This window comes from Cuculus canorus, chromosome 19, assembly GCF_017976375.1.
Source record: "Cuculus canorus isolate bCucCan1 chromosome 19, bCucCan1.pri, whole genome shotgun sequence".
Classification (NCBI taxonomy): Eukaryota; Metazoa; Chordata; class Aves; order Cuculiformes; family Cuculidae; genus Cuculus; species Cuculus canorus.
Genome location: NC_071419.1, coordinates 2,341,500 through 2,360,268, shown reverse-complemented (window position 1 = coordinate 2,360,268; position 18,769 = coordinate 2,341,500). Strand labels below are relative to the sequence as shown.

Sequence of the window (18,769 nt, the reverse complement as noted above, 5' to 3'; positions counted from 1 at the left end):
GTTCTCTTGTCTGTCCAGACAGGCTCTGCCCCTTCTCATCCCCATCATTATAAACCTTTGCTCTGCACACCAACGTCCCCTTTTGCTGGCAGTGAGAAACAGACCCAGCGCTGCCCACTTGTTCTGGCCCTGGTCTCTCGCGTCTTAACCAACATCCCTGGGCTCCAGAAGCGCCCAGCAGCCTCTTGTGAGCAGCCCAGGAGGCTTTTACCACCGATAATCCATCCTAAAAGGTTAAACACCAGAAGGTAAATGCAAACACTGACACTAGAAGGAGTTCTTACACACCTCTGCCAGCAGTTTACTGAGATGCTTTGCTGGAGCCACAGCCCGATCGCAGCAATCCCTGTCAAAGAGGCCCCTCAGCAGGGCGCAGCGTAGGCAGAGAGGGTCAGAGCAAACAGCACACGGCACCGCAGTTTATCTAGATACAGGAACTTTATTTACAAATATTTAGATTAATAGCATCGTTACACCAAATGAGGAGTACAGCAGTCCAAACAGAGCCTCTTGCTGACAGAACGGGAAGAGCCACTGTAATGTGCTCCGGCATTGCACCTCAACCCCTGTAGGCATGGGAACGCTTGCTTCAGTCAGCAGCGGTCATGGTCCCTGGGCAAACCCTCCACGGTGCAACCCCGGGCTAAGCAGATGCATTGGCTGGAGCTCCTGATCAGACCCATCTACTGAAGGACAGCAGTTAAAGGACTGACCAGACAGAACAAAGGGACAGTGCACAAGTTACCCAGATCCTATTGTCTGCACATTCCAGTTTGGGCTTTTAGTTAACATTGACTATACAATACGCTGGTACAACTGGTTACACGTCTGAACATGGCGTAGTGTTAGTGTCTAGAGAGGGATTTTAACACTGCTTTGTACTTTAAATGCTGCAGCAAGACATTTTTGACTCATGTGATGTTAAACCATGTGGATTTGACTAGGTGAAGCTTCCTGTGAGACAAAGAACTGTGCACTGAATGCCACAGTCCAGCAAACCCCACCAGGTGCTCAGTGACATCCCCACCCACAGCCTCCCCCTCACACAAGCGTTACCAACTCTGTCACCTGTGAAGGGAAAACTCAAAAAAGCTTCGTGAAGAAACCCTCACACAGGACTGTGACCAAATACAAGAGCAGTTAAAACCCCTGGAGAGCGCATGCACTGTCCGAATGCCCAGCTCAGCCTCTGCCTGTCAAAGGTAGAAAAGCGTGAGGTGTGCGAGAGAACTGGCCTTTGTACAGGATGCGAGGAAGCCAATAACACCAAACGCTTACCAAAGAGAAAAGCAGGTTAGCGCACTGCCGACTGCACCGAGCGGGATTAGTAACATGGCAGGAATACACCACAGCGCGGGGACGAGAGACGGGTTCCACTAGTGTTAATTTTTGCATCAGGATTAGAGCCCAGCAGCCACTACCGACAGCGCCGAGTGAAGCCAGGTTAGTGCTCTGCGTGACATCGCTCTGTCCCAGCAGGGCAGCGCGGTCAGAGCTCGCACTGTACAAACCAATATAGACTCAGATACTGTCCTAGTGCCAGTCATCATTTTCTGCATTAAAATCATTTACACAGGATGTATGTAACTGTTAGCTCAGTTCTTTCCGATTTTATACATATTTACGTTCTGTTAACAAATGTAAAGGATAAAAGTGGCAAAAAAATGACATAAAGCTATGAGCACAAGAAAGAACAGATTGTTTCCCTGTGTGAGCCCACCCAGCCCCTGGGACACGCCACAGGGAATTCCTTCAACAAAAGCACATGGATACAGAGCCCCTTGCTACCATCAGAGTCATTTCACAGCAAAACTCACCCTGTACTACGGACAGCTCAAACAGTTGGAGGTGGGGGAGAAAGGCCAAGAACCATCAAATTAAACCGTACGAGACAAAGCCCTGCGAAAGTGTGAAATCATGAGTCCAGCATCAGTGCTCCGTTTGAATTATGGATCGGTGACACTATCACAAGGACAATCAAGGAAAAAAACTTCTAGATTTACCATGCAGGAGAGGTTTTATTACTCTACTTGCCTTTGATAACCTGATTACATCTAAGGTTGTTTAGCAGTTTAGTACTGTGTTAAACTTGTCTCAGAGTTTTAATTAAACCCAGTAAGATGTACAGAAGACAGGGAAGCGGTCGAAAGCACCGCTTCCAGCAGACAGAGGTGGAGGGTCAGGAATGGAGCCAGGAAAGAGGTCACTAGCAGCCACAGCCTTCTCTCTGGGGCTGGGGTTCGCTGGTTAGCCGCCCCCCCTGCGGCGCCGACGGTTTGTGCTGTACGCCCGACTCTGCAGCGTTCAGATCCAGGCTTCCATCTTGGATATTCTGGTAGATTTTCTTGGCAGCCTCCAGGAAGGCATCCTCAACGTTCTCTCCACTACGAGAGAGCAGCAGGAGTTAACTCTGGTCACACTCCAGCAACACCACCAGGTTATGAGGGCAGCTGGTGGGGACAGGTCACCAAGTACACACAACTGCTACCCTGCCCTCTGATGTGCAAGAGTTTGTGGTACATAAAGCAGACGTATCACAGCATTTGATAACCCATCCTTGGGACAGGGCAATTCATCTGCTAGCCACTAAATCTCTAGGACTAGGCAGGAATAAAAAACACATGCCAAAACACCAAGCAGCAAACCCAAGCTACGGCACTGAGCCATGTGCACAGCGCAGTTCTGAAAGAAGCCAAAAGGCAGGGGAGCTACTATTGATCAAAACCTTTTGGTTAAGAAGTTCCATGAACACAGGTGCCAGTTGGAACCACGTTTCCTCCTGCCATTGAAGGGTTGATCCCTGCATTCCGGCAGGCTCCTAGCCGACACAGGCTGCCACAAGCGCAGTGCAGCGACTCCTCTTGGCAACTGAAGGGACTGGCTGCTCACTAAAGAACAGCCTGAAATATCCGAGGGAAGAAATGTCTAATTGGGAGCCACTTATGGAGCAAGTGGTCCAATTTACATGCAAGTCCAAGCTGACATGATGGAAACTGCTACATACACCCTACCCTACGAGAACTCACAGTGCTTTGGGTTTGTGTTTGTAGAACTCTCCTAATAGCTAAACTCTCTGGCTGCACCTAGTCACAACCAAAATATTCCTCTTACACGGATCACATCCAAGACATACTCTAGACAAAAGTAACTTACGTTTTTGCACTTGCTTCAAGGAACAATAGACCTGTTTGGAAACAGAAGTTTAACAGTCAATGCACAATACACTTCAAAGAGCCCCAAGCCAGTCACATCGAGGTCTTCAGATCACACGCAAGAGACTATTTTAGCGCTAAACAGCATTTGTGACTAAGTTAATGCATCAGGACACAAGCTCATTTCTAGAGCTAAGCACAGTTAGAGTTAAGAGCCAGACTGTCAGAGGCACTGTAGAAGTTTATACGTATAATGACATTACTTTGGCAGTGAAAGCTTGCATCTATCAGTGCTGAGGATTCACTTTAACATCGCTATCTTGTAGGAAATGTAACAGCTCAAGAGAAAAAACACACCATTTTCTTCAGCAAATTGTTTGGCTTCTTCATATGTAACATCCCTCTGTGCTTCCAGGTCTGCTTTGTTTCCTATGAGGATTATCACCTAGTTCAGAAGAGAGAAAGTTAGTCTGGAACAAAGCTCATTAGCTTTTCCATTACCCCCACATTATTAATAAGACAAAAGCCCAAAGGAAACATGCAGAAAAGTCTAACGGTAAAGCCCTGCAACGTCAGGAACACGCTGCTCCAGCAGTGCCCCGCTGTAAAGTCAGGGATAGCATCTCCCACAGGCACATCCAAGTGCGTTAGGCTGTTCTCGTGAGGTGAGGTCCTAACAAGCAGTGGGCCTACTCTTTATTCACAAGCGCTGTACTCTGCACCACTTCTAATTGTTTAATCATCTGCTGATCCAGCCAGAATCTTTAAGAGTTCTCTTTCATCACAGCAGAGTCTTCCCAGGAGCCTCATGCTCAAGTACTTTAGGGGCATTCAGAAAAAGACTGAAGGAGAATAGTTTTTTGATGTGGCCAAAAAGACACAGAAGAACCAGTTCCCCGAACCCCTCCAGAGGGCCTGGTCAGCTCTGCCGGTGTCCACTTTGTTTTCCAGTCTAAGACAAGACTGCATTCACCTCATTACTGCCGCAAAGCAGAAAGAAGGAGTAGCAACAGTTAAGGTTTGTTCTGAGTTAATCACAGCTTTGTCACCAGCTGCTGAGCACAGGCCCCTGAAAGGCGAGCAGCACAACCACACTCCTAAAAGAAACGACTGCTTTCCTGCACAGGAGCCTACGGTTTCCCTCCAGCTGCAGCAAGGGAAGTCACCAGATACTGCACAATGGGGACAGCAAGTAACTCAGAGCTAAGTAACTGAGTGAATGCAGGCGGCTTAGTTATGCAAACACTGCTACCACTGCAGATGCTGTGGCCTAAGCCTTCCATCTCAGAGGCAGCCATCCTGCTTTGAAGCCAAATAAAGCCCAACTTACAGTATTTGGATTGGTGAGGTTCCTTGCATCTGTCAGCCAGCTGCTTAAGTGATTATACGTACTTCTTCTGCAAAGAACCAACGGAGCACAGTTTCAGCTACAGCATTCCTTAAAGCACGTATGTACCAACAGCGCAGTCGACATCCATTAAACACCCAATGTCTGCCATCCCTGTTCTCCCCAGCCTCTACAAAGACAAAGCAGCAGTCGCATCTTCTTTGGACTCCGACCTAGGTTTCAACGAGTCACCTTTGAACCCACAGAGCAAGTCTCACAACACAGGTGGAAGAGGCAGGTCCCCGCTTCCAGTGCTGGAGGTTTTAAGTCTGCACAAGGACAACGTTTATATTGTTCTGTTCAGAGCACATGCCAGGGTTTCCGGACAAAGACTCTTAGGAACACCCCACAGCAGAACAGCACTTTGGTAACAAACAGCAAAAGATTACTTATGTTTTAATCAAGACGTAAGCAAACAGCAGATATACCCACATATGCAAAAAAAGAGGTGTTTTAAGAATACCAAGAACAGCCCCAAAGTAAGACAGGAGACATGAAAACCAAAGTATTTCACGTTGCACATCTGATTAGTTTTTCTTTTAGCAGCACCTATAATTTTCATCTATAAGAAGAAGGCAGAATAGCTTCGATGCAGTCTGGGTTTGTTGGAGGACCAGCCTGGGAAGGGGCCTGGCAGGCAGACTACTCCAGTGCTCTCACCCATAGCATGTTGACAAAGTCCACTGCGACAGAGGCAAGGTTCTGTTCTGTGCCTGCTTCCACAGTACTCCTGCCAGGAGAGCAACAGTATCCATTGCCTTCCAGGAAGAGAAAAAGCCTTGTACTGAAGAGCAGATTTTTAAGGACAAAGCCAGTTCTTTAAACAGCTTCAACACAGGCAGTCAAGGCCTGAAACAGTACGATCCTCAGCAGCAAAGCTTCCCAAGAAAAGCCTCTCCGATAGTTCTGTTTTGTTTTCAGCTCTCTGAATCCTTACGTATTTAGATACACTGTGGTAAGCTTCACACAACAGGGCAGGGACAGAGTCTGTTAAATCAAACCAAGGGGACAGACCAGATTGTACGTAAGAGGTTGTGGCATCCCAGTCACTCACCCAGCACACGGAGCTGCAGTACGAGACGCACCAGCTGACGGCGCCTTACCTGGTAATGTCGTAGACCATGAGCGCTCCCGCTGCTCCTCTGTAGTAGCTTCGTGTGACAGCCCTGAACCTCTCTTGTCCCGCTGTATCCCAAATCTGTAGTTTAATTTTTTGGCCACTAACTTCAATTATTCTTGTGCCAAATTCAACACCAATTGTGTGGGGACAGTCCGCCATAACTGCCATGAAGAACAAGAGCAAAGATCAGACCTTTCTCGCACAAGGCCTCCTTGCTACAAAGACATTGCTATCACCAGCTGTCAGGTCTCTGTACTAGATTGTCAGTCTCTAAGAAAGCATTTTTACAGCTACAGTACCCAAAATGTATCACTGAACTAGCAATAAAATGTGGTATTTCCTGAACTGCTGCTACTTTTAAAAGCATTTATCTGGTCCCTTGCATTCCCTGATGTGTGTACACCGATGCTGTTTGTCCACACATATCAGATGGTACCAAGTCAGACAGTTCTCTGTCCTTGCAACAGTGGGTAACTATTTTAATGCAGCAGGAAAAGACAACTTCTAAGGAATTGCCAAGATACAGTTGGAAGTCTGCAAAACGCTTCAAAAACAGATATCGGTGTTGTTTCAGACTGCACACAGGAAAAAGCCAGTTCCATAAGTAGCTATTGGCATAGCAAATCAAACCCAAAAGGGCATCTTTTCAGTTATAATAAGCCCATCCTAATAAGCTTTTTTTTTTTTTTTTGAAAGGTGAAGAAAATACAGGAAGGATGAGCACCCATTCAAGTTATCTATAGTCAGTGACCATCTGGCAGCAGAGGTGTTTGGCATGTCAGTCTGTTGGGTTGCACTGTTTTGGCTAAGAACAGGACACACCTCCACCAAGGATGTGACCATACGCAAAGCAGCATTTAAACAATTAGCTGATAAGGATTTTAATTAAAAGCAACAGGTAAAAAGTCCTATTTTTACTAGAAAACAGAAGCATATTAAACTGTAGCTCCTACCGACTTACTGCCATACCTCGTGTAGCACATAGTAAAGGGTGACTTTGTACTAGTTAATACCTATGGACTTATCCATTCAGTGCGAGCTTCATGGAAAGTTGTAAGAGCTAATAAGCCCCTGCAAACCCGAATGCAACACACATTATTAAGAATTGAAGCTAGTTCTACATCAGTCATGACAGCATACACGAAAAAAAATGTTACAGCTAAGACATTGCAGGAAGCCTTAAACTCCATCACACAGGGCAGTCTCAGTGTCAGGAGTCACAGTGGCTACAGAGGAGGACAGGGCTACTTAGAAACAAATCCTTTTTCCCTTTCTGAAGTCCTTAAAAGCACCAGAACACTCCAGCTGCCTGTGTTCAAGCTACACCAATACTGAAAACATGCAACTTTCAGACAAGAGATTTCACTTCGTCCCATATCAAAGTTTCCCAGATAAGCTGTTGGAACAGACTCCATCTTCCCACTCATCCCAGGCAGGACTGCCTGAAGCAGCAGTTTGGCCATTCACATTTTGTTCCTACCTCTGCAGAAGTGAAAACAATTCTGACCAAGTACAATACAAACCCATACAGATTAAGACAGACAATATGAACTCATGCATGATGGAAGAAAAAAGGCAGGAAAGAGGGATGAAGCACACCAGTTAGAATAAATATTGTGAATTTAAATACTCACACTTCTTTTCTGTAAACTGATGAAGCAAACAGGACTTTCCTACACCCATGTCCCCTGTTACAGAAAGAATGGTTAAGGCTGACACCACATCACTGTTGCAGCAAGCACATTTTCTTAACCTCCCCAACAAATGGTACAGAGACAGAAAGCGTTTCCTTCTCTGGCCCAGTAGGCAGAGTTCTACACCTGGCTATAGTCCTTATATCGACAACTTCTGCGCTACAGCTTTGGTAACAGGCATAGGGTTGCAAGCAAAGGTGGAGCAGAACATCCAAAAGAGAAGTTAATCTGTATTGCTGATTTTGCAGCCATATTTCACAAGAAGCAGACCTGTAAGAAACATTGAAATGTAAACCCACCTTTTGTATGTTTGTCCTGCTCCTGTCTGACTTGCAATTACTGGAGAGGACACCAAAAATACTGACAGCCATCAGAACACACCAAGAAATCGCTCCCCTTCCACTGATCCACTTACACAATGCAAACAGGGAGAAACAGCAAGATCTTTTAAGAACCACCTTTTCCATAGGCTGCCACTGTCGCAGCAGCCTGACTTACAAACCATTACAATAAGATTGCAGATCACTTACACCTGCACAAGATCATTAAGAATTAAACAATTAACAAGACTTCCAGAACAGTAATAGATGCAATCAAGTCCCCAAGTCTAAACAGCCAAAGAAGCCACAGCTAAAAGCAACATTTAAACACAAAACAGAGCCCAACACAGGTTTATAAACAATGGATTCCAATTAGTGCTTTTGCTTCCAACATAGATTCTAAGACATTTCAGGCCAATGATGCAGAGGCAAAGTGCTATAGCAAACCTAAATCAACACAACATCCCAGTAGTGCTGATTCCCATTAACGTCTTTCCTATTTCAAATGGATTTAACAATTTTTCTAAATATAAACTTGATTTAGGGAAAAAAGGACTGCATGCATATGTTTTTAGAATGCCTTTTTCTGTAGTGCTATGCAGAGGGCTGAGCATCATGACCGTAACAGTGAAGATCAAGAATACTGAAGCATGTCAGTCAAGAAGAACAGTTATTTTTAACAGTAACTCAGCAGTAAAGCATCAAAGCAAGTGTGGTCTGTAAGGAGCTGAGGTTGGACAGGAATCACTACTGTTCAGCAAGCAGCATGCAAGAGAAGCCAACAGCAACAGAGGCACAGGTTGTGGGCAGGCTGTCACGCAGACACACACTGACACAAATAAGTACATGCTCCATGATACTTACCAATAATGATGTACTTAAAGATGTAGGAATAGTTGTAAGGTGCAGTTGCCATTGTGGCACTGAAACAAAAAACAGAAAACATCAGAGCTGCTACTTGTTCACTGAACTCAACCCAATTCAACCAGTTTCCTTCATATAAGCAAACAAACCCCCTTGGCCTTCCTCAACCTCCCATTATCCTTCCATTCACAGTGTAGTTCCCCACAGTCACCATATTAGTGCCAGAGACCTTCAGCAGAACTTCCACATCACTTGCTCTGCAGCCCTGTCACTGAGTCCACCAAGTAGGAATGTGCTCTGCATTAGGTTGACACTCATTCAATTGTATGCAGAAAGACTTATTGGTTTTTAAAAGCTCTGGTACCTCCAGTACAGAATCCCTGAGTAGACCAGTACTCTCAGCCAAACAGCTAATACACGAACTGGAAGTAAAGCCTGACTCCAGAAGAAAAATCTGAAGATGTTTAACAATGCCAGCAATTTGGAACTATTACCTCACACTTCTGAGACTTGCAGGAGGAATGAAGGAAACAGTGCAGCTTGCATCAAACAGTGGAGAATTACTTAAAAAGACAGCACAAGAACACTGCAGTAGCCATAACCAGATCTGGACTGCCACATGTCCGTAGAAGCCACAAATCAGATGTTCAGGAAGTTAGTTAATATCCCTTTAGCTTTGTCAGCAAAGCAGCACTACAGCAAGGTTTAGCAGTTTCTCTCTTTTATTTCCTTAAATACACCTCAGGGATCTGGTAAGATTTACTCACTAATCTATGCTCTAGAGTGGATTGAAGTAATAGCCAAAATTAGCTTAGCGTAAGTACTTCCAATATTCCAGTTTTCCTACACTTTCCTAGATGCAGAAGGAATTAGCACTGGCTTCAACTGTATCAACTGCAAGGAGTACTAGCTGGCTTACCAACTAATACATAAGTTAACCAGGACTATACAGTCTGTACAGGCCAGACACTGCCAGTTAACGTAACGGATGCAAAATGCCTGCTTTTGTCCCAGGTTTTGAGTTACACTAGATACAGCATGATCAACTAAGCAAGTGGAAAATTTCTACTAGGAATTCACCATTTCCTTTCCTGCTCCTGCATGGCAGATGGCCAGCCATGAGAAAACCATGGTGGTACTTTACAGAGAATACTGCTCAAGCCTAGGAAGATTTTCACTCAAGTCATGTGTCATCCACATGACAAATGCAATCAGCAGGGTAAAGAAATAAACATGTAGGAAAGTGTGCAAGCCTGTAACTTTTTAAAAGCAAAGTATTGTTTCCGCAACCTCAATTAATCCCCAAGAGTGAGCCGCAGTCATAAGGAGGTGCCTGACAAAAATCTCATTCACAGCACACAGCCAGCAGCCACCACTTCAGAGCCGAGGTTTAAAGCAAACGCTCTTATCTAGACCTTGGCGGGGGAACAACTCCAGCCGGCAGTTAAGAAGGGTTTACTATGTGCCAGTCGCTGATCCGCACCTTGCCCTTCCTTTGTGCTTGGCTCAGGATACGGAAACCCTGCAGTCCTATCCCAAGCAGGACGCAAAGCATCTACACTGTCCTACATATACACACACACTGCCCTACTGAACTAAGGCAGTGAGCAAAAGACCCTTTGCAACAATAATTCCTGTATGTGTTGACAAGACAGAATTCCACACCAAGTGCCACACAGCTCCCAACAACAGCCATTTTCATCAAGACAATTTTAGAGGAAACTCTATGGCCATAGCAAAGTGGAATGTCCCACAGCCATCCCACGTCACCTTAGTCCTCCTTAGCCTCCAGCAACAACCTCTTGGTGGACAGACAGCTTCTGCTGTGCCGAGCAAGAATTCCCATCCATGATGGAACATGCACTGCCCTTTACCAAGCAAGCTAGCAACTTCACTGCCTTATTTCCCAGAGGCAGAAGATTTCAGAGTTACAGTATAAGCTTTGCTATGTGCATTGATTATTTTCAACACCAGCAAATAAAGACAAGTAACAGCTCCACAGAGTGCAGAGTTCCTGTGTCACAGTGGAAACATCCAATGCTTCAAGTATTCCGAATATACTTTCACATGTCATGTTCTTCCTCTTCTCCAGCGTGTCCCAACAGCAGCAACATTCAAACTGAGCATCCCTGGATGCAATGCAATCCAACCCACTTGTCTGTACAGGGCACTCTGCTTGCCACTTGCTTTCTACGTAAACCTAGGAGGACTCTGACCATGGCTCAATTCAGTCCAAGAGAAAACAAAGAGAAGACAATCTGAACTGGAGTATTAGGAGGTATGGAAGTGTCAGTACAAACAGAAACCTTGAAAAGGCCAATCTACACACACACAAGTACTTCAGGAGGAGAGCAGGAACTGTTTTTCACAGAAAACAGCAGGTGCTACAGCCACGAAAGAGAAAGGCGAAGGCACTGAGAGCACCAATACCATCTGGTCTGACAGATCTCCAGTGCATTCTGAGGACGGCAGTATCAAGTGACTTACACTGCTTTAAAATGAACTCAGCATTCTAAACTCCAAGAGAGGCAACCACTCGTGTGGCCATGGAAGCTGTCCTGCAGGAACCCCGGTGACCCTCTCCTTCTTCACAATTCCAGCTTGGACACTGAGCATTCAGAAACAGTCAGACAAGTCTCATGTTTCTGAGCGCCTGACTTCACAGCACTGCTGTACGTAACAAGTGAGTGAACCCCTATTGGTACTCAAGCTTGTAAGCAGTGTTACTGGAAGGTGAGGAAAACTTTAAAATAAAGAATGGACAAACTGGGAACTCTGTGCAGGCTCTATCAAACTGAACTGGAAATGAGTTTGTTCACTACAATCTTTACTGCTAAATATGTGTCTCTGTCTATTTGACAGACTGTTTTTGTTTGCTGAGACTCATTATACTCTTTAAGTAAAGAGGACTTTTTGATATAAAAGAAACTGTCACTGCTTTGCAACATATGCATCAAAATCAGCTCCCACTTCAAAGTGAGAGTTAGAAAACCAAATTCTGCGCTTGGCAACAAAATTTGTTAAGAAATGGGTGGGAAGGGAGGACCAACCTTGAGCCAGGTCTCATTGCTGAAATTTCACACCCACTTATTAGGTCCTAAAAGAGACAAGATACCACCTCACACTGTGCACAGCCAGAACCAGCGCCGTTCCTAATGGCAATATTGAGAGAAATTCACTCACATGATAAGAGCAGGCCTTCTCTCAAGTGCCAGAGAGATGCTGGAGAAGTTTGTGTCTGACACAGACACACGTACTGAAAGCTTGCAAAAGCACAGATATCAAGTTTAAACACAGTTACTGGAGTTGACTGAAAGATAGATCAGCCCTTTGGTACTACATCTATTCCAAGAGTCATGTTACAGAACAAGATTCTGAAATACTCCAAATTATTAATAAAGGTCAGGAATCTCTTCTGGAAAAGAGGTGACTTCTTTGAAAAGACTCAATCAAATACCAAACTTTTAAATACTTCAAATTCCAATAAGGCTTAGCAGGAATTCAAACTGAACTCAGATCTTGGAATAAAACTGATATTCCAGAATGAATCTGTGCTCAAGGGGAAAAATGAATGCAACAAACTAAACACAGCAGCCAATGTGAGAACTTAGCCTCAGGAAACTTCCAACTTCAGCACTGACTACAGATAAAAGGAGAAGTCCGACAAGAGCAGTCCGCAACAGGATCCAGCAAACACAAAATATCAGCTGCCTGTTAACACGAGGGGTTGATAGACGCTGATAGCACCACCCATCTACAGGGCCTAGAGTTCCACCTCCACTTTACAGCCTTCTGTTCCAGACGTGAATCTCAGCAATCTCAATACAGGGGTTGGGGTCTTCCTCTTGGGAGAGCCAGGCGGACAGGAACTGCAGGACTGAAGAAACTGCACACAGGTACAGGTAGCTCACCTTCAGCCACCACTGACATTGCACAGTGTGACACCAAGTCAACCAACCGTGAACTCACTGTTCACTCTTGTTAACACAGAACGAAGTAGTTTAGTCTGGAAGCTTGGTCTACCTGCCATCTTCCTTCCGGGAAAGCCTGCCAACTTTGAACAAGTTCCGGCTCCCTTTTCAGAGGTAGCACTCTCCCACAGTTGGGAGCATTATTCCAGGAGGGCAATCGGCCAGAGGACCATGCTTCACGATACACAGACTTCTGCTGCTTTCAAAGCCTGTACAACTCATTTCTGTACCACAGTTAGGGCCAGAAGTTTTACGGATAACAATGAAACAATAATCCATCTTCTACCCATCAACTTCTCCCTTTGAGGCTTCTTTTTATTTATAAAAACTTAAAGATGGCCTAATGAGATGCTAATGACTCCTGCATCTCCTTCTCTAACCAACAAGCACTACAGAAGTACTCACACCTCTCTGCAGCTGTATTTCATGTATCAGCACACATCTGTATACACCAAGATAAGGCTGTTCCAGGCACAATGCCGTAACATTCTTTATCAGAATCACTTAACTGTAAATATCGTAACCACACCAGCTTTTGCAAGACCCATGCAGTCCCTTCCAGCCCAACTCAAGGACGCAGTCAGCTTCACCTCTCCATTGGATACCATTTGCATAGAGAAATTCCAGAGCTGTGTGCTCAGCATGAAGCGGGTGTTACCAGAAGAGAGAACTTGTATGCACAGGTTTTGTCAGACACTGCATGTGGCCAGCCCACAATGCAATGACACTTCTGAACATAGCTACTGGTCTCAAACTCAGAACTGTCCAATTATTACAGCTCCCCTCATAAACGTACCACTCCACAGCAAGAGGATGGCTGTTCGGTTACTGTGAAGCAAGAGGAATTTTGTCTTCCACCTGCCCATCCTGGTGTTCTTTCGGTCATTCCTCACTGATATGCAACAGGAGAGGATCTCACAGCTGACGCCCAGTTCCATTCTCTAAAAGGCAATGCCATCACACCATTCCTTTCACAAATTTTAACAACTTTTAAGGAGCTGTTAGTTTTTGCATGTGGAAGAAACATCAGTTGCACACAGGGGGAACTGTAAGCAACCACTAACAACTATCATCTAGAACAGCTTCTAAATCCCTATACAATATGAACAGGTAGTTACCCTCTTTCCTTCTCTTCCTTGCATATTTACATAGATGTTAATTAACAGTGAACAGTGAGAAAAGATGAATAAGGGGGGGAAGAACTGAGAAGAGATAGAATTGTTTCAATTCATAGCTGTACTATTCCCCTGATGAAGACTTTTGTGAAGCACACAAAACAGCACAGTTCAACCGGTACCCAACTTTAGAGTCTGTAATTGCTTCAATTGTGGTCGTCTGTCAAATAGCACCATCCTGGAAGGCAACACCAGTTCTGTTATCAATACACCCAGGCGGTGAATTTGTGTCAGTCTGTTGCCCACAGCAAGCCGTGAGGTCTATTACAATTAAATTTCATTGTGGTTCTATGAATTTCACACCAAGGACACTTAGGTCTTACTACACGTAAAAACATCTTGCCCTCTTGAAGAGGACAGTCCTGTAGCCTCCCTGGCCTGTTTGTTTATTTTTGCATGCTTGTCTTTAGAAAGTCCCAAGACTGATCCCTTAGGAGTCTCACTACCAGCCCAATACCTTCACAGCTATCTGATGTCACTACTTGTTGCTGGCCAGTTCCTAACTCATCCTTTAACTCTTCTGGAGTCATCCTCTCCATCTTTCCCCATTTAGATTTCATTAAAGCATCCAGTTAGCACAAGACAGCAAATCTTTGATCAGATAGCAAGCCAGCAAGCTCCTTATAACCTGCTGCTGGAGATTCCTTTGCATTTCCTTATTATTTCCACATCCACTTATTCTTGCGCCAAAAGAATAACTACAGGGCATGCTATGGTGCTCAGACTAGAACATATTTGCATTATTCTTTAACCATACGAAGCACCTTACCTCAGCCTGAGGTCTAATGAGTGTTTCTAAAGACTTCACAGGCGTTTGCTGCTCTTCCTACATGAGAACTTTGATTATATTCATACATCACCTCCTTTTTGACTTTGCTCAATAGCTCTCCAATCACACACACACTGTGTTGGTTATCCTTCCTTTTAATGGTTTCACATCCCGCTCCATTAAATTCCTCCATTTTGTTTCCTAAACTTCCTGCATTTATATGCACACCTCATTTCTTACAGACCACACCCCAGCATCACAGCTACATTAAATATTGCATACCTGTCCTCACCACTTTCTCTGATGACCCTTCACTCAACCACAGTTCTTTATCCATCTGCACATCCTCCGTTTATCCTCCTTTCCTCTTTCTATGAGAGCCTAACCTGTAGCACATGTCTGTGTTCATAGCAGGAGAACCAAGTTCCAGAGGTATCAGATAAGTTTAGGGATAGCAAGAAACTAGGAGAGTTCTGTCACCAGTCTATCAAATCAGAACAACACCCAACCGTCAGGAGCCATTGCCTTGGAAAACTTAAGTCAAATGCATTTCAGAACAACATTAAGCGATGTCTGCCTCTGTTGCTGCAGGAAGGTACAGGGAAATAAGAACAATCACAAGCAGGTTCCAGTAGATGCACAGGAGTAAGCAAGTAATTTTACAAGATCTATTTACATTTTAAATCCTAGTTCCTCCAGTATAACAAGTTTGCTTTCAAAACGCTGTCCTTCACAACAGCTTTCTTTTTTTAATTATTATTCATAAAATGAAAAAGGTTTTATGACAGAATTATGACATTTTCAAATGCCCAGAAGAACCTGGCAAATTCCTGTTTAATCTATATTAAACTATGTGATATTTAGCTATTACATCTCCTAGGGTTGGGATTTTCTTCAATCCAAACCATGACAGAAATCAATCCCCAAACCAATGCATTCCATATGATAACATCTGGCTACTGGAAAAGTCAAACTTCCAACTTGGGGGTTGAAATGATTTAGCATACAGACAACCTAAGTAAACCTTGTTCACAAAGGGGCACTTTTACCTCTGTGAAAAAATGTCAAACAACAGCAGAGGCACTCTGCTTTAGAGGCCTGGAAAGCAAAGTCCACATCAAGTTACCTCCAGAGCTACAGAACTGCTGCCAGAGACCCCAACACAGACACATACTATTTCTGGTTTTGCTGCAAGGATAATCCCATACAGTTTTGATTCAAGACAAAACTCTCCTCAGATGTTACAGAACCCTTGGGTGCACTGCAAACAGGCAATACACAACCAGGTGACAGAACAGCAGTTCTTTGCTCTGCAGAGCCCGAGTAAGTGCTGACAAAATACAGAGCACAAGTCCAGAATCACAAAATCATTTGGTTGGAACAGACCTTTGAGGCACCAGCCCAGGCTGCCCAGAGAAGCCGTGGCTGCCCCATTCCTGGAGGTGTTCAAAGCCAGGTTGGATGGGGCCTGGAGGAACCTGACCCAGTGGGAGGTGCCCCTGCCCATGGCAGAGGGGTGGGACTGGATAGGCTTGGAGGTCCCTTCCAGCTCAAACCATTCCATGATTCTATTCTCTGATTCTACCAATGAGCCCACTCATACCCGCCACTACCAAACCATCTCCGAGCACCTCAGCTGCCCGTCTTCTAAACCCATCCACAACGCTGCTGTGGCTTTTTGGAACAAGAAGCCCTGAGGCTTGACCTCAGGGAAGCTATTGTTCTGCCAAAGTTCACGGGTCAACAGGGACCCAAACCGCAGGTGACAGAGCCCACACACACAGTTTGGCCTGGCAGCCCCTTCCCTTCCGCCAGGGCCGCAGAACCCGGCCCTGCCGAGAGAGGACAGAGGGGGGACAGGGAAGGAACAGGGGAAAAGAGGAGAGACAGAGGGAAATGGAGAGAGCAGAGGGGGGATGGAGAAAGAGGGGGGAACGGGGAGGGCGGGGGAAACAGAAACGGATCAGGGAGAAAGAGGGGGCACAGGGGGACGAGGCCTGTGCGGGCCGGGCGGAGCCGCCCCTCGGGCCGTACCTGGTCTCGGGGCGCGGGCGGCCGTGCAGCGTGGCTGTGTGTGCGGCAGAGCGCGGTGCCGGGTGAGCGCTGAGGCTCAGGGCTGGGGCAGCGGCCGGGCCGGTGTCCGCCTGCGCGCGGGGCTCCCTCAGGCGCGGCTCCGCTGCGGCCCCATCACCCCCCGCACCCAAGATGGCGGCCCCCCTCGCACGGGGTCTCCCCGCCCGCTCTCGACGGGCGCCGAGGCTGCACAAAGGTGGGCGCGAGAGCCCGCGCCCACAGCCAATCGCCGCGCCCCGCGCCGAGGCCACGCCCCCTCCGTCCTTCCAGGGGCGGGGCCGGGGAGGGTTAAAGGGGCGTGGTCAGATGGGGCGTGGTCTGAGAGCGAGAGAGTGGGCGTGACCGGGGAGGACGGACGGGCAAAAGCGGGGAAGGGGCGTGTCCTTTGGGGTCGGGAGGGGGCGTGGCCTGATGGGGCTGAATGAGGCGTGGTCTGCGTATGTGGGGGCGTGGTCTCAGAGGGCGGGAAGGGGCGGGGCGCGCGCCACGGCGTTGGCGCCACAGAAAATCCCGCCTTTGCCAGCGTTTGAGGCGGAGCGGGGCGGGCTCTGCCTCGAGGAGGAGTTTGTGTCCTTTAGCTCTCACAGCTCAGCTTTAGAACGCTCTGCGGCAGTTCCTGTGGGGCTGCCAGTGTTCTCCTCCCATTCCTGTTCCTGGATGGTCTCTGGGAGGAGGAACGTGGATGAAGTGTGATGGAAAAGGATCCGGGATGGGAGAGTTGGGGTTGTTCAGCGTGGAGAAGGGTCCAGGGAGACCTTAGAGCAGCTTCCAGTACTGGAAGGGGCTCCAGGAGAGCTGGAGAGGGGATGAGGGGAACGGTTTTGAGCTAAAAGAGTGGAGACTGAGATGAGATTTTAGGGAGAAATGTTTTGCTGTGAGGGTGGTGAGACACTGGAACAGGTTGTTCAGAAAAGCTGTGGCTTCCAGCTATCCCTGGAGGTGTTCAAGACCAGGTTGGAGCACCCTGATCCAACGGGAGGTGTCCCTGCCCGTGGCAGGGGTGGAACTGGATGGACTTTTGAGATCCCTTCCAACCCAAACCACTCAATGAGTCTAATGATTCCATCCATGTTTACTCTCCGGCTTCAGAACCTCTCCCGCTGTTCCTGAGGCGCCATTCCTTGTCCTGGGAAGCGCTGGGCAAGGCACAGGTACGCAGGACACCAGCACAGTCCAACATTGCTGAGGAACCATGGAGAGCTGTTTCTGTCTCCAATTTCCAGTAAAATCAGTGCTGTATCTCATGTATTTTACTCTGCCCTCTGATAGGCTTTAACCTCACTGTTATTTTTTGTTTTGATTTTTCACACATGCTTTTTAAAAGCCCACAGCAGGAAATATGAAAGACCTAAAACCACAAGATGCTGCAGGAATCTCAGAGCTCATGTATGAAAAAAAGCCCCTCAGTGATCCAGGAGATGAAAAAAAGCAAAGAAAGGTAACACTGAGGATCCTGTGTATCTCCTGCTCAATAAACTTCTCCAGACTCTCAGCTGAACATGCAAACCTTCCTCAACATGAGAGCAGAAATTATCAAAATGGGTGATGAGTTCAGAAATCCAGAACTGAGACTCCTGGCCTTCCAGATTTTCAGTTGAACATTGCGTTTCACTTCAGTTCCTGTGGGATTGTCTCTGCTTTTGGGTCTGCAGTCCCACTGAAGGTGGTCACAGCCCCGTTCCCCCAGGAGCTGCTGGAGTGCAGCCGCCAGCCTGTGTTCAGTGGAGGATTTACACTTTTGAGAACGAACAGGACACTTGGGCAGCTTTAGTGCCACAAAAGTGAAGAGCTTCAAGCAAGGGGAGGAGTTTTACCTAATTCAGAATTGAGTGTCGATTAGGGTTTGGGTGTGATTGAGAGGAGGTAAAGGTTCTCCCTGCCCAAATATGTACGAGACATTGAATCCAAATCATGCATTCTCTTCTCTGAACAGACTGCTGGAGGACAATAAGGATCTCATCTCAGTTCCACGCATTACGGAAAGCATCGAATTCTGTTGTGCATCAGTGTCCCCTCCCCACAAGGCAGCACGCCACTGATACCAACATTCCTATGGAAATCTCCTTCAGAATGGGCATGTTCCATCTCCGCTACAATGACATTACTAATTCCATTTTCCTAGTATAACAGCATACAGGGAATCCTCTGCTTTCTGCTGCTCCTGCTTTCCATGAATCACCCACCCCTAACTCTGACTCAGCCCCAAAGCGGGAGGCACTGGCTGCTGCCTCATCCTCTCCACCT

At 46.5% G+C, this 18,769-nt stretch overlaps 1 protein-coding gene across 1 annotated transcript; it reads right to left on the bottom strand.

Moving 5' to 3' along the window:
* Nucleotides 1–429: 429 nt before the first annotated feature.
* On the bottom strand, nucleotides 430–16,698 carry RAB14 (RAB14, member RAS oncogene family). Its single transcript, XM_054084326.1, has 8 exons — nucleotides 16,487–16,698; nucleotides 8,538–8,596; nucleotides 7,294–7,347; nucleotides 5,643–5,820; nucleotides 4,483–4,549; nucleotides 3,510–3,597; nucleotides 3,154–3,184; nucleotides 430–2,384 (listed from the first exon to the last, which is right to left on the bottom strand). Exons 2-8 carry the CDS (start codon nucleotides 8,587–8,589, stop codon nucleotides 2,207–2,209), a joined length of 648 nt encoding a protein of 215 aa, XP_053940301.1. The 5' UTR covers nucleotides 8,590–8,596; nucleotides 16,487–16,698; the 3' UTR covers nucleotides 430–2,206.
* Between the last annotated feature and the right edge of the window lie 2,071 nt (nucleotides 16,699–18,769).

Bases quoted from the DNA above. Each gene is read 5' to 3' on its own strand.
- RAB14 (XM_054084326.1), bottom strand. From the start codon at position 8,589: ATGGCAACTGCACCTTACAACTATTCCTACATCTTTAAGTACATCATT. The intron at 7,348-8,537 runs GTAAGTATCATG...TTTCTGTAACAG, and splicing joins CTTTAAGTACATCATTATTG to GGGACATGGGTGTAGGAAAG. The intron at 3,598-4,482 runs GTAAGTTGGGCT...CTTCTGAACTAG, and splicing joins ACCTCACCAATCCAAATACT to GTGATAATCCTCATAGGAAA.